The following is a 19,938-nucleotide window of genomic DNA, read 5'->3' as shown; positions in this document are numbered from 1 at the left end:
TTAATATTTTCGGTCCATCAGAAAAGAAAGACTAAATTCTGTGGCACTAATAAAACATCGATCCATTTGAGGATCTCTACCAGCCCGACACTGCAACAATGGGTCCATTAATTACATCAGTCTGGGACAAAGCCATTGTGGCGTGTAGAGAACTGGGGAAAGTGCAGTATTTTTGCAAGTCAAGTCACCTTCATTTATATAGCGCTTTTAACAATATAGACTGTTTCAAAGGAGCTTTACAGTGATAATAGGAAATTACAGTAACAGAGATTGTTTTGGCTTTACAGCAGCTCTAGAATAAAGTTATTGTCCAGCTAAAGTTAGTTTTGATCAATTGATTCACTTCCATTGCAGAGATCATTAGTTATTAACTTAGGGGCCGATTACACGACACCGTTCTAACAGAAAATCTTTAATACGCTCCGGCCTGCAATCCCGTTTGGTGACGCTATAGTAACCCATGAACAACACATTTAAACTAATATTTGGTCAAGGTTAGCCTAATTTTCAATGCTCTTCAAAATTAGGAGTTGAAAATGATTACCTGAAGAAACTTCCAGAAAAATATGCATCAGCATATCCCTGCTGGTCCACAAAGTAACTCAGAACGTAATGGGCAACTCACCTGTCTTCCCCATGATCGGCCCGTCTTCTTAGCCCAGGTGACTCACTCACTCGAGCATAAATTCGCTGTTGCCCTGAAATGAGAGATACGCTATCTTCTAAGTTTGTGCCGTCACCTCCTCCTTCTCCCAACCCTCCATTGGAAGCGTCTTTAACGTTGTTGACTTCTTGTCCAACAGCCCCTTCTGACCTCTCCAACCCCTGACCTCTGTCCAGAGCATTGATGTTGACCCCTTCGCTCAGACACAGCATCCCAGCGGCACTGTAATCTGAATCCGCCCCAATTGACTGATCCTCGAGAAGCTCGATGGATCCACTCAACCCTCCCGGAGTAGCAAGTCCCTCGGTTCCGTTTCCACCGGGAGTCCCGCTCCTCGAGTGGCCCAGGTCGTCAGCATTGCTGCACTCCAGTGACGAATCCTCAACGGTCACAATGGAAGGACTATTGCCTGAGGGCCAAACCTGTACCTCAGACATCTCCATGAGTGTGTCCTCTTCAGTGGTTGCGATTGGCGCACACTCCATGCTCGATACTTCTTGCCAGTAGGGCTCATTGCCCAGTGGCGAAGGTAGACTGTACTGCATGGAGGCCGGTGAGACTAGTTCCTCCTGTACCACCAGCCCGTAACCTGGAGTGACACAGAGATTGGCACACTGATACAGGCCCCCCAGTGCGCCCCCCAGTCAGCCCCACACGCTTTTAACCCAGGAGGGATGTGCTCCAGATCAGGGGGTTAGGGAAGGGAGATTAGAGAGCAAGCCCACTGACTTGGTGGAAAGCAAATGGGGGGAATAACATTTTTTTGAGAGAGGTTGCTGAAGCTGCTGTAAGCCATTTCTCATCTCAAGTACCTGACAGATCTGGGTGTCCAGAAATGCACTTGAGTGCATCTTGCATGGTTGGAAAGCTCTAGAAAAGAGTCGCTTCTTTACTCGTCAAAGAGTTTGCGTGTTTGGGTTGGCAGACGTTGGGTTTGCTGCCGATAGTGTTGAGAGTGTAAACGCACTGTTAACCCTCATCCTTCCATCGCACTTTGTAACACATCTTTCCCTCGTGGGTCAAAATGACCTGAAGCCCTAAAATTATACTTCCTTTTTTTTTGTACAGAAAGCTTATTTTATTACATTTTGATAATATTTGTATTTTTATTTATTTTTTGTGGTGATTTACATTTTTTTTATTTACCTTTAAATTACTAGATTTGATCAATAAATAATAAATAAATAGTAATTTAAGCACATTCCTCATATTCTTTCAACTTAAATTCAAAATAACTCACAATTTCATGCTTACCGCTTTTAATTCAGCTCAAAATATCTTACATTGGGTGTCTTTGCCGACCTCTTGTGGGAAAATCATAATATAACATGATATTTCATGACTCTTGCCACTAGATGGCCTTATAGCTCTATATGGAGCAAATGAGCTGTTCCTCTGGGTCCTAAAGTCAGTTTAACTTCAGTATGCATTCAGAGACACATGTAGACATTACAAAATAATTTTTGGTAAAGTTTTAGCATTTTTAGTTAGAATTTTGAGCATTTTTAGTTTTTTTTTTCTATGTGTACTGAAGCATTCCTCGCATTCCATTCATTCCTATGGGGGTCAAATTGACCCATGAGGGAAGGATTTGTTACTTTTTTAAATTTCAACCACAAAACTCCTGGAATCCATTATTTTTTTTTTGTGTGTATTCATAGTTTAAGTGTGACAAAAGTCCTAGGGTCTTGGACCCCTCTGATGATCACTCAATAAAAATTTTAAAAAAGAATTTCGGGTCAAAATGACCCGAAGCAAGGATGAGGGTACATTTCAGTTTTTTGAGAGCAGCTCAGCCAATTATAGAATACGAAATAGTGTAGCTTTTAAAGAAAAACAGTGGTGTTGTATCACTGCAAGTCTGGAGGAAAGCAAGATGGCTAACATCGCTTACAGCAGCTTCGGGCCGGCAGCAAGAGCACAGGCAATTGTGGTAGCACCAAGTATGCAGTTGTAAAAGACTGTTGCTGCCCCACTTTTTTTTTTTTTTTTTTTGTCACAAGAGATAACGGGGGTTAAAGAGAACCTTTTGACTGTCACCAACCAGGAAGTAAAAGACACCCCTTCAGAACTGTGGAGTTGGGGCAGAGCACCCTATACACACACACATGCTTAGTCTTCCATGCTCTCATTCTCAGAGTCATGACATTTTGGCTTCTATCAGATAACATGCATGCAAGCAACCAACCAGCACAGATCATCTTCAATAACCATTGTTCTCATAAAAAAGAAGTGTAAGGTCTTGTACACATACACAAAAGTCCACAGCATACTCAAAAAATGTAGCTTCATTACATTTATGTAACTTTCATACAAGTCAAATGATAAAATACAGCTATATAAAGTGTAAAAACATGTGCTCTCAAACTCATCTAATTTAAATTACGTAGAGCCCAGTCTTAAAGGGGAAGTGTGTATTTTATTTAAAAAAAAATTTGTTTGTTTGAGCATTGTGCAATATTGTCAGTTTAACCAATGGAAACATGCCCTTTTTTGCTATTTCATTTGGTGACTCTAGAGGTGCAGATATTACACACTTCACCTTTAATTGATAACAGATGAACAAACAAACAGTAGGTAGTTATATGGATAGAGTACACCAATAAAAATCATTGTGGTTTAAATGCAAAACTAATTGGGGTAAAAAATACATTCATAATTGTCAATACGTGTTTTCATATTTCCACAAATAACAATTATGCTTTATAAGCCAACAATATGTAAGCACCTTAGTACTTGTCTGTTTTTCACAATGAGCAGATGTTTGGTAGCTTTTAGTGTTCTGTTACACACTCATTGACAGAAATGCCAATAAACACAAGTGTGACTATAATATAAAGAGACTGATGTGTATTGTTAGAGAGGGAGTGAGAATTATGTGTATTGTCCACAAAAACATTCTTACTCTGACATAAACAACGGGCCTTATTGACCAGTCTGTTTCCTCTCCCCAGTTTACGACCCCCGTACAGATAAGACTTCTCATAAAGAGCACACTACACACACCGGAGACATATATTAACCACATGGCCCTGGAATGGGACTTCAGAGAGTGGGAATACTCAATCATGTGACCTCATGCCTGTGTAGTTTATTTGAGAAATATGTAACACTTTACAATAAGGTTCTATTTGTTAACATTAGTTCAATGCATTAGTTCACATGAACTATAAAAACTACTTCTAAAGCATTTATGATTTCAACATTTACTAATACATTGTTAAAATCAAAAGTTGTATCTGTTAATGTTATTTAATGGACCTGAGCAGACATGACTGAACAATTAATAGTTGTATTTTTAACCAAGTTAGTTAATACGTGTTCGTTAACGCATTAACTAATGTTAACTAACGGGACCTTATTGTAAAGTGTTACAGAAAAATCAAATACTGTCACATAGCTACACCAAAGAACCTCTATTTAAATAATAATTAAAATAAATAAATCGCAATGTATAGTGACACATTTTGTATGATGTGCATCTAAAGTATCCTGTTCATCTGCATATCATTCTATGTGTTCGTTTAGTTTATGTGATAAAATGTAGATGCATTTTTTTTGAATATTCATAAAAGAAAATCAAACTAAAAGGAAGATTGGAATGCAAAGTTAGGATATTTGTCTTTTTTATAAATATAATGCAGGTAATAAAATAGAACAGAATAGAATAGAATAGAATAGAATAGAATAGAATAGAATAGAATAGAATAGAATAGAATGCATGGTCTCAGTACAAAATGAAAAGTTAATCAGAACATTAAATAAGATTGTAAGTGGTCAAAATTATTTAAACATCTTACACATGTATTTATTAATCTTACTCAGTTGAATAAAGCACTTAAAATTTCAATATCAGTATGACTATTTAAAATGTTAATGAGCTAATTTGGATCTACTTTAAACAGCGTACAAAGTTTTCAGTATCTTCCTGCTATTTAATTTCTTTTCTTTTTCCCCCCATGCAATTTCACTGCAGTAACTATAACTATGATAACTTTAGGCAGGAACCATGGTTTCAATGGTGAATTTGTGTGTGGGGTATCAGACACACAATATAATTTGTAAAGAAATTACAAAGGGAGGATGAGCCCTAAAATAAATGTAGTATGTATGCTATGTACAGGCCAGCATCCATTTGAGTACATATATTTCAGTACTACATCAGCTCTTGTGCATTTTGTGTGTATTGAAGGCTTTTTATGACAGAGACAGAGTGGGAAACAGACATAGACAGACACACAAAATACACTCACAAAACCCAACAAGTAACACACAAGTCACAAGCTCATGAAGATAAAAAGGTAGTCACAGAAGAAAAAACAATAGAAAATGTTTCTTATAGAAAAAAAAACAGGCCAGTCCATAACATGTTATGTATAAACAGAAACATAACATCCACTAACGCACAGAAAATGCATAATTGTGAACAAAAAAGACTTATTTACATAAGCACTTAAAAAACGGATTGTGAGGAGTTTCACAGGGTCCCTGAATTCACAGCTAATAGACAGACATAAGGAAAATGACAACATTGAGTATAAATGAAAGATTGTACAGTGACCAAAACAGTTAAAAAAAGAAAGGTAACAAAGAAACAAACATATTTCTGAGCTCAACAACTATCAAAGAGCACAATCAGCACCAGCAAGGCCTTCGTGCAGCTTTAACAGGCCATGCAAGATCCGCTGTCCGACATCATGCGAAAAGTGATCTTTTATTTGAAGGGCATCACACATGGACGATAACAGCATATGCCATAAAGACAGTTTAGTGATAACAGAATATGAATATTTGCATGTTTTCGGGTTAGGTGAAGTTAACTTTACCTAAACAGAGCCTTTAATTTGTTTCACTTATCTTTATGGTAATGCATATGCCATGTCAGTGTGTCATTGTGTCCTGTTCCAGAGCCCTTCAAGCTAGAGTTTTCTCAACATCTCCATGGAGAAGCATTCATGCTTTATGCCCTCCTTTGATACATGCAGACAGGGTCCAAAATGAACCCTCGCTAAGAGCCAAATGGGAGTAAAATCGGTTTTGGTGAGAAGATAAAACAAGGTTACTGACCAGTTGGTTGATCAAATAATGGGTTAAATCTCATTTTTCAAGTTTGCTAAACAAAACAAGTGCTGTGCTGTATTTATCTAAGATGCTTGAAGTTATTTTTTCAATTAAATATGAAATATTCCTTGCATTAAGTCAACGCAGCATTAAATCACAAAATCAAATTCAGTCTTTTTGCAGGTTGTACTCCTTTATGGTCCTGCAAGAGATTCAACAACTTTTTTTGTCTCCAATATTTAAAAGCAGCTAAATAGTTTAATTGCCATGAGGTGAAAAATAAATAAATACAATTTTACCCGCCATTGGCAGATGTGGCAAAAAGTTACTTTTGGACCCTGCATGCAGAGATCATGGAATGAGGTACATCCAAGAAAGTGCCACAAGAGCATGTAAACAGGCCTCTTAGCAGAAAGACGAGAGAGGGTTGTTTGGGTGGAAGGAGACAGAGCGAGAGAGAGATAGACAGAGAGAGAGAGACAGAAAGAAAAGGAGACAGGTGAGTCAGAAACACCTCCCTCCTGTAGGGGGCGCTAAGCATAAAACTGGTGATGGAGGGGGTTGATCACAGAACAGAGCAATAACTTTCCTTTTTTTTTTTTTGAGGGGGGGTGGGAGAGGTGGTTTGGGAGGGTGGGGGAAGAAAACACACAACTGGTCTGAGGACAGAGAGATAAATGAGGGCCAGAGGTCAACATGATGTCTGTATGAGGTCAAAGGTCAGAGAGGAGGTGCAGAAGAGGAGGAGGAGGAGAAGGAGAGGAAGAAGGCTGGGCTGCATTTGACATATCAAGAAAAACACAAAGCATGGGGTAAAGGGAACAGGTTTAATGCTCTGCCTGAATAAACAGAGTACTCTTGCCAGTTTGCCCACTATTCCAAGACGTTACACAAAAAAAGCATAGCAGTATCTTTTAGAAATTTACTTTTTGTGAACTAATCTTGATATTCATAGTAGACTATACTGACTATAGCCACAAAGATAGGGTTTAAAATGCTAAAGTCTTAGCATTCATTTCAAGATCTCACTATGGAGACAAGGTTTCTGTGTATTCCCATATTGATGCTTGTGTCTAGGAGTCACTCCAGCCAAATTACTGGATCTTTTTTACCAATTTACTCCCAGTTCAGTTGGTTTGAAGTAAATGGTTGTGGCAACTCAGAAAACACTGGCTAGCAGGGAAAAACCTTTGCAGCTCGACCTCTGTGGAAATAAGGTTTTGTGTAAGTGCAAAGTCTCGCTATGACTGGAAAGGAAAATTGCAGACTGAAAATCAGGTTGTAAACCAAAATATTTCCAGAGCTCCTGGATGAGGTTGCAGTCACATGCAAAAACAAGCCTTTCTCCAACCATTGCCCATCCAAGGAGATCTGTGCTCCGGGTAAATGGGATTCTCCTACTTGGGCTTTTATTGAGAGCTCACCAACACCCCAGGAGTGAGGAAGCCACAAGCTCTACACTCCCATCAAAACCAGTCAAGCACTTTCCAGTCAAGCATAACTGAAATGAGCTTCTAATGTATTTACTGTCCATTTAACTCCATTTTAGTGCTCACTTACTGTGGGACAAAGTATCTGCCATAACTTCTGCCACAGATGCGCTGAGCCAAGGAGAAGACCAGAGCTTCGTAGTCATACAGGAGAGAAGATGATGGCTTGATCTCCCCAGTCTTAGACAGAGAAAGAGTCTATCCTGGATGCACCAGTGATCCCAGAGGGGATATTTGGCACAGCTTTGATGCTGATGCTGAAGAGGTGTGGGGAATAAAAGGGATGACGAGGCTCTTCCAAGGAAGACACAATCATTCCCTCCCACATCACCTTGCCAGATTGTTATGTAGGTGGCAACAGGCAACATGCAACACGTATGCTTGTTGGGTCAGAGTGGGATCCTGCAGCACCGTAGATGGACCAACCTGCTACTCTACATACTCAAGGATTGAGGAAAAAGTAGAGGGTATCCTGCTGAGAAATTCAGCATATCGGGTCACCAGAATAAGGTATGTTTTGCATGCTGGGAGCAAAATGGGAAGCGTGAGTGTTAGTGAACCAGCTACGCCAGCTCAGTTCTGCTTGAGAACAGCTGCATACCAGCTAGATCAGCACTATACATTTACATTTCATACATTTGGCAGACGCTTTTATCCAAAGCGACTTACTTTGCATTTCAAGGTACACATTTACATTCTTATCAGTTCACGCTTTCCCTGGGAATCTAACCCATGACCTTGGTGTTGCAAGCACCAACGCTCCACTGTTTGAGCTACAGGAAAGCCTATACCAGCTCTAGCCATCATAAACCAGCCTGGACCAACAAGCCATTCATGCTGGTTATGCTGGATTCTTCAGCAGGTTAGCTTGATAGGTTCCCTCTACAGGGAAATAAGCACATAAGCAGTTCTCGCAGCTCCAAAACCTACAGTTTTACCACCAGATAGCATTGCATGAGAAAATAATCCCAAAATTGGGAGAGCATGTAGGGAATACTGCTCCCTTTGATGTGGTGAGTCACTCTATAGTTGTCCCAGCACAGGCCAATCGCACAGTCCAGTGCACAACATCTCTTGCAGCTCCACCACTAGATGCCACCATGGTACTGTGCATAAACCAATCATGAGCATGCACAGAGTCTCAGCACGGGGTCAGGCCTCGCTCTCAGATGCACAGGGAGTGGACCTGCCTTCTGGAAGCAACCCTTTTTACAGGGAATTGAAACTGAGTGTGACAAGACAGATTTAGTACTCGTATTGGGCAAAGCCAAATCTGGGGAAGTTAATCACTAAGCATCTTAATCATCAACTTCTGCACTAGTGTATTTCAAAAGAAGTCTGATGGCCCAAACTGGTTTATAAGCATATTTGGTAAGGGGAATATGGACACCCTTGGATCTGTATTAGGGGCTCACAATACAGGTGTCCTCACCATACACACTCAACAAGGTTTTATGAATGAAGCAAGAAAGAGGAGTTCTTTTATTAATAAAATGGCGATATGTCCAGGTAAGGGCCGGCGACTAGACACAAGCATTTTGTTTGCCAGCAAAAGGGGCTGGCATAATGAAGAATTCACAGAAGTGGCATATCTAATAATGAGACACCTCACTGCATCTCTGTACTATATTCATAATTATGTGTGAGCCAGTGTCTGATGCAATGTGGCCTATGTCCTTTTGCTGAACAGAATATTTCAAAGGTTGTGCTAATGGCAGAGTCAAGAAGCTTTGCTTAAAACTGTTCCATTACAGTTATTACCCATCCATTTGTCTTAATATATCTTAACATACCCTTGAGCAAGAACTAAATGCCTTCTGAGATCTGATATCTCTTAAAGGGGTCATGACATGAGAAATAAACTTTTCTTAATCTGTTAAAACTTCCTCTCTACTGAACAGTATAGACTTGCAGTATAGTGAGTATAGAGAGCAGGATGGACATCAAAGGTTCTTCTGCAGAATTCATATCCATCTGCTTGAATTGCTTTTTTTTTTGACAACACTTTATTTTTGGGTTCAATTCTCATTATTAACTAGTTGCTTATTAGCATGATAATATGCATGCTAATAAGCAACTAGTTAATAATGAGGATATTGGCTGTTTATTAGTACTTATAAAGCACATATTAATGCCTTATCCTGCATGACCTACATCCCTTTATCCTACCCAATAACGAAACTTAAACGCTATAAAAACTACCTTACTAACTATTAATAAGCAGTAAATTAGGAGTTTATTGAAGCAAAAGTTGTTAAAAATATTGAATATGTGTTCCCCATACCGAAGTGTTACCTTTTTTTCTATGTAAACATGTTATAGATTGATGTCTTTGACCACTGCAACACATCTCAATGCTTGAGTGGTGCATTTTTAAGACAAATAAAAAAACAGCTGAAGTTTAATAGTGTGCCAATTGTTTTGTACTTTGTTAAGTTATTTCAGTCTTGCATATGTATGCTTCACATAATTTGTGAAATTCAGCTTTCAGCAAATGCCTGGACTTATAATGGATTAGTTATGTGGTTGTTGCAATGTATTCAACCTACATGACATGGCATTAATACTTTCCTATGCAAAGATGTTTCCCAATCATGACAAGGGGAGTTTACTCTGAAGTCTTAAAAGAAAAGAAGCATAATCATAGCACCTTTAAATCAGAACGCCATAAAGGTGGAGAATTGTCATGTATTACTAAAAATACTATATATGATATTTACATTATTGTGACCCTCTGGTAAAATAATACAACAAAAATGATGTCATGACCCTTTTAATATCCCTTCCAGTGACATGAATGCATACTTTGCACTGGATTTTACACTCACAGCATCTGTAGAACTGACATGTTTCACTAATGATGGTTTTTAATCGTAAATAAGTGCATCTCTCTGTACTTGTAAAATGTGCGTTAAAAGGTACCACAACACACAGGAAGCATGCTACTGAATGAACTGATACTGAATTGAATAGGTTACCTTTGTTAATGGTAAAAAGGAACCAAATCATCATATATCAGATAGACAATGCGCGGCAATGTGACAGACTATATAATTGAGGATAGATACAACTTAAGCAGTATTTGACACTATCTGTTGCATGCTGTAAAGTTATCTATATTGTTTTTTAGATGAAAGAACTTTTGATTACCAAAATCATTACAATGGGTGGAACTTCAGCCCCATTTATGAATAGTTAATTCAGAGACCGTACTCCAGGTGAAGACTAATATCTCTGAGTTAATGTGTTGGAAACACACAATCCCAACAGGAAAACCAAAGGCTGTTTTGCCTAATTGAAAGTTAATAATGGAGATGCAACATTTTCCGCCCAATGATCTATGAAAATATCAGACGGTAACTGTCTGTTATATCTCGGGAACGGTTTCTATGAAGTCAGAGTCTTGGTACGATAGGTAACAAGGTACATGTGATCCAAGGCAAGTGTTAAGGCTTTGCCAAAGCCAGCGAGATAAACCAGTTTGATAATATTCCACCTATGACTATATTATGTGTGTTCCCAGTATCTTTTTGTAGATATCAAGCAAAAGTGGCCATGACGTTATTCTTCCACATCAGTTTGTTTCATGCTAACATGCTGCCTATGTCGAACTGTTACTTACGTACAAGATTTATGGGTAAATATGTTTTCAATAATAATTTACAAAATAAGTCATTTTTTAGAACAACTGCAAATCAGATTATGTCAGAGCTTAAGTTATATTTTCCCTTGTAATATACATTAAACTGTACAAATGAACTGTAACTGTAAAAAATAAAATTAGAACGAATAGTGTTACAACCCCTAAATGTGTCCTATCCAAACACACAAGCAAATCTCCTTAATCTCAAATATTTCCCCAATTTTAAAAGGAACAAAGGAGGGCTTTGCAGAGTTTTAGGACATTTCCCTGCAGTAGTCAAAAAACATTTACAGGCAAAATGCAGATATTCAAAGATAGGCAACATAACATAGTTCTGGAGGGGTGTCATCAGTTCTGGTCCTGGTGACAGCAGAATTGGAAGAGGAAATGTTAGGTTCATGGCCAAAATATAGGGGGACAAGGGTTTGAACAGAAGATACAGCAGCACATCAACTGGATGAGAGGAAAAGCCAGCTCTTGGGGAAAAAAAGCATTATGTGGGACAAGTGAAGTGTAGAATGTCACAAGGGAATATCTCTCTCTTACCATTTGTAATGGCAGGAGATAGATGGTCTCTGTCATGATGCCTAGACCTGGAAGCCTCTTGTTCCCAGCCCCCCTGCTGACCTGTTGGTGGTCCCTGTCCCTCCATCATGTTCACAATGTCCACTCGGTCAATACTCTTGAGGGCCACGTACAGGCTGTCCACTACAGTGGTGAGAGACACACAGATGGTGGAGAAATGGAGAAGGGGAAGACAGGGTAGTTGGACATAAAGGATGAGGACAGAGACACACCACTGACAAAACCAAAGGATTTCAAGACACTATTAGGAAAAACATCCAAAATACAATAATTGATTTACTTTTGTTATTCAAAACAATTGTGGATGAATCTGTCTCAGTCACGTGACCTTATCTTTACAGCCACCATATTTATCACCATCGGGGGGAAAGCAATGGAAGGGAATTCAAAAACATCCCACAAGCATAACATCAACCTCAATCCAAAAGCACACATGTGCAGATATTTACATATATTTCATTTATAATCTGAAGCCTTTTAAGACTATCAAATCCTACAACAACATCCAGTAAGTTTTGAAATGACTGGAGGCAGTCTTGGGTATACTTTCGTGTGACCAATGATCTTTTCCTCATTTCCACATAACAACATCTGGTTATCCTGTGTAACCTTGGTTCTCTGGATGAAAGGATTGAGAATTTTGAGCTTTAAGGCCGTGACACACCAAGCTGACGTAAAAGAACTAGCGACGTTGAAAGCTGACTGAGTTGTCGCCTTGCGTCGGCTGTATTGCAGCACAAAAGCTGTGCTTGAACACACCAAAGGGACCACAGCTGAATATCAACTAGCACATGTCTTCTGCTCCAGCATGTAAGGAAATAACTGTCAGTATCAACAGTCTATATTTGTCATTCAAAAAGCTAGGACTGCAGAAATACAAAGCGTAAACAAAGCAGTGCTTACTTACCATTTTGATTATCAATAATGATGATCACTTTCTTCGGAATGCTCAGGTAAAATGACATAAAATGACAATCTCCTTCTGTCTGTGCCGTCTTGACTTCTTTGCTCATTATCATCACTTTCACTTTTATCCTCATGCATTGGCTCATACACTGAGCTGAACCCCGACGCCAATTCAACATGCTCTTTGGCCAAAATACCCCTGACATGTCCAACCAGTGCTGACGGTGCGGAACACACCGCAAAAAACTGGGCAGCTTATCCAAAGCGACTTAGAAATGAGGAGAGCAATAGAAGCAGTTAAACAATAGGACAACAATATGTGCTGCTGTGACCCTTCCCAGTTTAGTCTAATGCAGTCTATGTATAAAAAAAAGAAAAAAAAAAAGATATAGAGTAGAAAAGAAAACTATGCGTCTTCAGCAGTTTCTTGAAAATGGCTACGGACTCAGTTCGGGTTGAGTTAGGTAGATCATTCCACCTGCAGGGAACATTCAAGGAAAAGGTCTGTGAATGTGATTTTGTGTCTCTTTGAGATGGCACCACGTGGCGACGTTCACTTACAGAACGCAAGCTTCTGGATGGCATGTAAGTCTGGAGTAATGAGTTTAGGTAAAAGGGAGCAGAGCCAGTGGTTGTTCTGTATGCAAGCATCAGTGCCTTGAATTTGATGCGAGTGGCAACTGGGAACCAGTGCAATGTTGTGAGGAGAGTTGTGACGCGAGTCTCTTCGGCTTGATAAAGACACTCTTGCTGCAACATCTGGATCAGTTGCAGAGGTTTGATAGTGCAAGCTGGAAGACCTGCCAAGAGAGCATTACAATAGTCCAGTATGGATTGAACAAGAGCTTGGACAAGGAGTTGTGTAGCATGCTCTGATAGGAAGGGCCTGATCCTCCTAATGTTGTATACGGCAAATTATTAGACCGCAATGCGGTCTGTGAAGTTCAATTGATCATCGATCACAACTCAAAGGTTCCTGGCTGACCTTGATGGATTTATGGAGAAGTTGTGATGTAGTTTTGGGTTGGCCGGGACCACAGCTCTGTCTTCGCAAGGTTGAGTTGAAGGTGGTGGTCCTTCATTCAGCAAGAAATGTCTGTCAGGCAGGCTGAGATGCGAGCCGTCGGATCCTCTGGTTGGAATGAGAGGTAGAGCTGTGTGTCATCAGCATAGCAGTGATAGGATAAAACATGTTTCTGAATGACAAATCCTAGTGATGACATGTAGATGGAGAAGAGAAGTGGAGTTACATGGAAGAGTTGCAAGGAACCCCTAGTCTGTGTCTCATTTACACGAAGTAAGCAGATGTTCTCTTTCAGTCAAGTCCTTTACACACATACCACTCTATGGGAGAATTTTAAAAAAGGAAATATAGAATAATGCTCATCCATGTCCAGAAAATGTACTACCTGCCCGTAAGACCAAGTGAGTGACATTAGGCGTGGTGATATCACGTTAGTAATACTTTACCAAAGAGTCGGCCCAGTTAGCTTCTGCACAAATCTCCTCTACTGATATGGCCTTAAATAATGGTGATGCTTCGAACTACTAGCTAGAGCGGCTGGTAACCAAATATGGCGGCTCCTCTCCTGCACGCTGGTATGCAATTGTATCAACTGTAACATCCCAAAACATTTTCAACATTTTGCAAACTGTAACCACTCTGGACTGAGCACCCAGAAGCAGGCTGTGAATGCATGCCAGCAGGGCTCTAATATTACGAAGTTAGGAAAGGGGGAGGCACGGCAAGCTATCACTGGCCTCACTCCTCTTAAAACATTGCAATATCCAGCAAAAATGTGGACGTTTAATGACCGTTGAAAAGACGTCCCTCCGACATGTCCCGTCATGGTTGAAAAATAGTTCCAAAAGGAAAGTTGAACGGACGTATTTGACATTAGCTGTTCTGTGTTACATATTTTTATTGTGGGAAGCGTTCTAGCCAGACGGGATTTCAACTTTGTTGACTGGAGACCCAAGTTTGGTTGAAGAGGAAAAAAGAACCAAGCACAATGTTCTCTCAGCATTCCTGATTTCTAACACACACTCACAGCGTTCGACTGATCTTGCGACTGTCAGAGCAGAAACAAAAAATACTGCTCTCCGTATGTTGTTCCATCATCTCCAGGCGCATTCAATTGTAAATTGAGCAAGCTTATTTTGTCCATTAGATCGAAAGATCTGATAAAGCCCATACATTAACCTGCCCATAGACCCTGCCCTCGAAGAAATCAGGACAGAAGTGGTTGAAAGTGGACAAAAGAAACAGAGTAAAATACCAGGTGTAAAAGGTAACGTGTCTCCCTCGTCTACTTGGGATCTGATCGACCAAAACGCATCTTAACACCAGGTGTAAACAGAGCCCGAGACACTGGAGAATGGTGAGATGGACCCCTGGCCCGAACCCCATGTGGTGCAGTGGCACTAGAGGTGTGTTCTTATGGGCAGGCTGTCGCCTGGGTTCACTTGTTAGGTGCCCTGTGATAATGTGTGTGTTTGAAGCTTTGGGCAACTGGAGCAAAATAAGGGACAGCTTTTGGCACCGGAGCTACAGGGCAAGGGACAAATGAAAGGGTCAGGGTTGCGTTTCTCAAAAAGCATTGTGAGTTTATCGTGGAGACCATTGGTGGCAATGGTTCTACGACCTACTTAGGCTTACAATGCTTTTAGGAAACGTTTTACAGATTGCTATATGGCAAGGGACAACTGAAAGGAGTCATATTTCTGCACCTTGGGGCCCTCAACAAAGCCCATTTTCTGCACCCTCCATTACTAATGTACAGTTAGGGAGGTTCCAGGAACAGATTTGGGAAGTACTGCTCCAGTCCCAGGTAAGAAGTCCACATCCGGAGTCCTTCCTCTCAATATGATTGCCACACGGATTTGGACACGGCTGTGTTTTGCGGAATGCTTTGAGTGCGGCAGCACACACTACATCAGTTCCAACCTAATCACTGAGATATCAGCAAATACTGTCATCAGGGCTTGACATTAACACATGCCAACTTGCCAAATGCGGATGTGTTTCATCAGTGGCATGTAACACAGTCACTCCTACAAGCCACTTTGTCGGGGTTGAATTTTAAATATAATATATACATTTTTAAATTGTAGTCTTTTAAAAAGGCATCTGAAATAATAAACTTAGTACAATGTAGTGTTGTCAAAAATACAGATTTTTCAATACATATCGATACCGTAACATCTGAAAATTTTCCAATACTCATTTTCCTCAGAATAGATACGATAACTGCTGTTCCTTCTCGCTCTCTCATCTCTCTGACAGCGAGTGACACACAAACCCGTCTCCCCTCACTCACTTGTTTCATTTGCTCTGGAGGAATATTGTTGGTGTTACAGGCAGGGGCGCTGCTAAGGATTTTCGGCCCCATGAAAAGAATCTTGACAGGGCCCCCAACACAGCTGAGACTTTTTTCATATTAATTTACATAAAATCATGGTTTATGGTATTTTGACTATTATTCTCATATAAGTCAATCAGACAATTGAACTCCATCCCATGTCCACACCCGTAATTTGTCCTCTGTAATACTGCACTACTTCAGTACTGTATAATGTATATACTGTGCATAGCTGTACATGTGTCATATAGTGTTTTCACATATATTTATATTTGTATGTATGTGAGGCAAAGCCATGCACCCGCTGCACCCTGCTCTATCGAAACGTGCTAACTTGTCGAAAAATGCTACCGTAGAGACCTGGGGCCTCATGTACAAAGCGTACGTACGCACAGAAAAGTGCTGTAGGCTACGATCATTGTCACGGGCGGTCCACTAACAATTTAGGCCTACTTACAAACCCACCTTTTCTTGTGAAATATTGGGTAACATACTGTCGACCCTTTGCCTCTTTCCAGGGTTTCCCCAGGTTTGATCACCCCAAATTTAAGACTTTTTTAAGACCTTTTTAAGATCACTTTAATGAAAATTAAGACCTACATCGCACCCATTATGCAGTCGTAAAACACCAGATCAAATCCCAATAATGACTATTACTAACAAATGTTTTAATTAAAAATACATTTATTATAAAAAAAAACTCATTCAACAACACACTGCAAAGTGATGTTTTTGGTAAATATCAAACATTCATAACAATAAACAGATAAACTAACTTTTCAAATCGTCTTAGTAAAGTTTCTCAGCATTCAAATTGCTTCAACCATTGCTTCAGAGGGGTAGACAGATAGGTAAGAGAGATATAGATAGTAGGGGTGTAACGGTTCACAAAATTCACGGTTCGGTTCAATACGATACACTTGTGTCACGGTTTGGTACGTTTTCGATACAGCAAAAAGAAATAAATGCCAGAGAATTTTATTATTATTATTTTATTTATTAAAACTAATACACTTTGACCAATTATGAAGCTATAATATACTCTTCTTAGGAGCATAAACAAAACAGCTCCTTGGAAAAAAATGAAATGTAACCTAATTGCAGTAGTTATAAACAAAGGTCTATTTTTAGTTCAGATTAACATTTGAGGGCAGCAATTGTATTCATAATGTCAAAATAAAACCGACGAAATGTTACTTGAAGGCATTATAGCCCACTATTCCTGCCAAACTTCCATGGTTGCCGTTAGTGTTACTACAGTAAATCCATGGTGAATGTTGCTGATCTGTGGACACTGGATAGTTCATTCATGGCACAATGTTTCTTCCTGGCTTCCACGCGCTGTTTGATCCGTTAGAAACGGAGAAATGTGAATGTTTCTCACTAGATCTCACAGCGATGTTATTACTTCTGTGGCGAATTCAAATGATTTATTTACTGGATCTCTTATTACCGCTGTGTAACAGTGTCGCTTGATCAAGATCGCTCGCGCTGCACTGGTCCAAACTGATGAGCGGTCCTTCAACCACACAATAACGAGTAAGTTAGCCCAGTTTCGTTCCGCTTACATTACGTTTGCACATTTGATGTTGGACAATGTTGTGGTCGCGCCGGCATCTCTTACATTATGAGCGCGCTTGCCACGCGCAACGTGCCTACATTTGAAATAATGAAATTTTGGTCGGCAGGAAAAATGGTCCAACCATTGGTTCGGTTCTATGATACTTCATCACACCGGCGCTATAAGTGAAGTCTGTTTGTGTTGCCTGGATACAATTTGGGCGGACAGAACCATTTTATGATAATCGAGAGGGGGAGAGGGGCCCACGGACGTTTGTGTTTCCTAAACAAATACATTTTTTTGACACCAGGAAACAGCAAATAGAATAATTTAAAGTTAATCATTTTTACTATCAATTTTTTTTTTAGCACCACAATTTTATTGGGGGCTTCTCTGGGCCCCCTCTTAGTCATGGGCCCCGAGAATTGTCATCGTTTACCCCCCCCCTTTACAGCGCCCCAGGTTACAGGGCTTGAATTCGTTTTTTAACATAATTTTACTCATTCCCACTCACATCCAAAGTGCGCACATAAAGCCGCCTCTCAATACTAAATTCAGTTCTTTTTCTCAGCTTATTGCACTTACACAGTCAAATACACACAAAATAATGTCAAAAAGCCGGTCTTTGTGAATATTCACGGAAACACAGTCAGTTATGTTTTAAGTGAACGTGAACAGTTGAGAAAAAAAACATGTGTACCAGTAGCCTATAATGGATCCGTGCGTTAGGTCTTAAAGTGACAGCAGCCTAACATACCTGCTGCCAAATTATGAGATAATATTAAAAATATCTATATTTTCCCAATGGTATCAATGTCATAATTGTGTCCAATGTAAATGTAAATGCTGAGTAACTTTGGAAAACTGCTAACCACAGTGGCTGGTGAGCAAAAAAGTTAATGTCAAGCCCTGACAGTCAATAGATGTGACATCCCAAGATGATAAGTGGGGCGCGGCCTTGAAGACACCCGAAACTCTCCTGTTTCAACAACAGTTATTCACACCTCTGATTTGAAAAGGGTTCATAAATGGGGGTTTGGACAGCCATGGTAAGGTGGGAGGGTAGAGGGATTGGTGAGAGGGAGGAGACTGCATGATAAAGGCAGGGCCTGAAGCGCAGCAAGACAGCTAATCGCATTCCTGCAAACTGGGCACTCACTTCATGAAGTTTTGCTAACTCTACATCCCACATCACTGCAGATTAAAAGCATGCTGATATGTATAGCAACAAATATGGCAGCATTTTCATACAGTTACGTCACATGAGACAGATGAATAAGGTCGAATTTGCTCGCAAATAATTTAGGTATTCTTATAGGATCATAGTGAATGGACACTGTGGCACTCACTTTTAGCTTTCTTCCCCTCTCGAGCGGCCCACAGGTTGAGCAGTGTTGAGCTCTGCTCTAAAAGGGAGTTGGGATTCTCCACACGGATCTTATTTATTTCATCTACATTAAACTGCAGTTCACGTCCCAACTCTGCACAGGAATTAGATATGATACATTATGTGCTAGCATGAATGAATTTGTTCCTTCACTATTAAAGTGACTCATTTTAGACTAAAGCATGGTTTACTGAAGTATGAGGGCTACATTTGTGCCACTCTATAAAATACTTTTGCGTGAATAAACTGATAAATCAATAATCAATCACATATGAATTGTAGAAATTGGTGGATAAACAGATAAAGGAAAAATAAATGAATCAACAATCAACAAAGAAATCAGAAATCAGTGTCAAAATGAAAATGTGGAAAAAACTAACACGATGAAAAGCTTCGCACATTTATTTTCTCACGGATTTATGTTATAGGTCTGTATTTATGCTCTAGTGTTGCGCCAGTGCATCCCTAGCCATTTCTGCTGAAAAAATGCAAGGTCATTAGGTTAAAAAAACATTATAATACGCATCTGTAGCTCTTGAAGATTAAAGTAATTATGTGTTGTATTGACAAAAAACACCGCAGGCAATGGAACGTTGAAATAAGAAAAATTTGCATTTATTTGCATATCTGATATGAAAGTGTATGACACGATCTGACACACCTGCTACATTTTGTAGACCTACATTTACTAAAATAACGAAACTATATATATATAAGAGTCTACTTATAAGAATCTACTTAATTTAAATCTCTTTATTTTTAAGTTAATTTACAGACTGAATTCAATGAAAAGTGCTTAAATAATTAAGTACAATAGTTATAATAATTAATTGTTTAATTCAGGGTTCACCAATCTCGGTCCTGGAGGGCCGCTGTCCCTGCAGAGTTTAGCTCCAACCAGCTCCAACACACCTGTTTGAAAGTTTCTAGTATGCCAAGTGAGACCTTGATTAGCTGGTTCAGGTGTGTTTAATTGGGGTTGGAGCTAAACTCTGCAGGACACCGGCCCTCCAGGACCGAGATTGGTGAACCCTGGTTTAATTAGTTTTCATTCCAATTTTTTTTACGATTTTTGTAACTATTATGTATCTGTTTATACAATAACTTTCAAATTTCATAATTTTATCATTAATTGATTATTGATTTGTTAATTAATTCACCAATTGATTATTAGGTTGCATGAATAGGCTCCCGTGTGAAGCCCCTATAGCATGAAACAAGTTTAGCTTGTGCAAAATGTTCTCTTGTAAAGCCAAAGAATTAAGCCAGAGCTAGTCAA

At 39.6% G+C, this 19,938-nt stretch overlaps 1 protein-coding gene across 1 annotated transcript in view; it reads right to left on the bottom strand.

The window, feature by feature from the left end:
• Positions 1-19,938, bottom strand: part of ank1a (ankyrin 1, erythrocytic a) — an 80,499-nt gene that overhangs the window by 18,518 nt on the left and 42,043 nt on the right. The window contains exons 36-38 of the mRNA XM_081364597.1: positions 18,622-18,753; positions 11,405-11,566; positions 626-1,253 (exon numbers count right to left, since the gene is read on the bottom strand). Coding sequence (XP_081220723.1) covers positions 626-1,253; positions 11,405-11,566; positions 18,622-18,753 — 922 coding nt within the window. The remainder of the gene's footprint in view (positions 1-625; positions 1,254-11,404; positions 11,567-18,621; positions 18,754-19,938) is intronic.

Source organism: Scardinius erythrophthalmus, assembly GCF_964197995.2.
Source record: "Scardinius erythrophthalmus genome assembly, chromosome: 5".
Taxonomy (NCBI): domain Eukaryota; kingdom Metazoa; phylum Chordata; class Actinopteri; order Cypriniformes; family Leuciscidae; genus Scardinius; species Scardinius erythrophthalmus.
The sequence above is the reverse complement of the archived record's forward strand: the minus strand, read 5'-3'. Positions and strand labels throughout refer to the sequence as shown.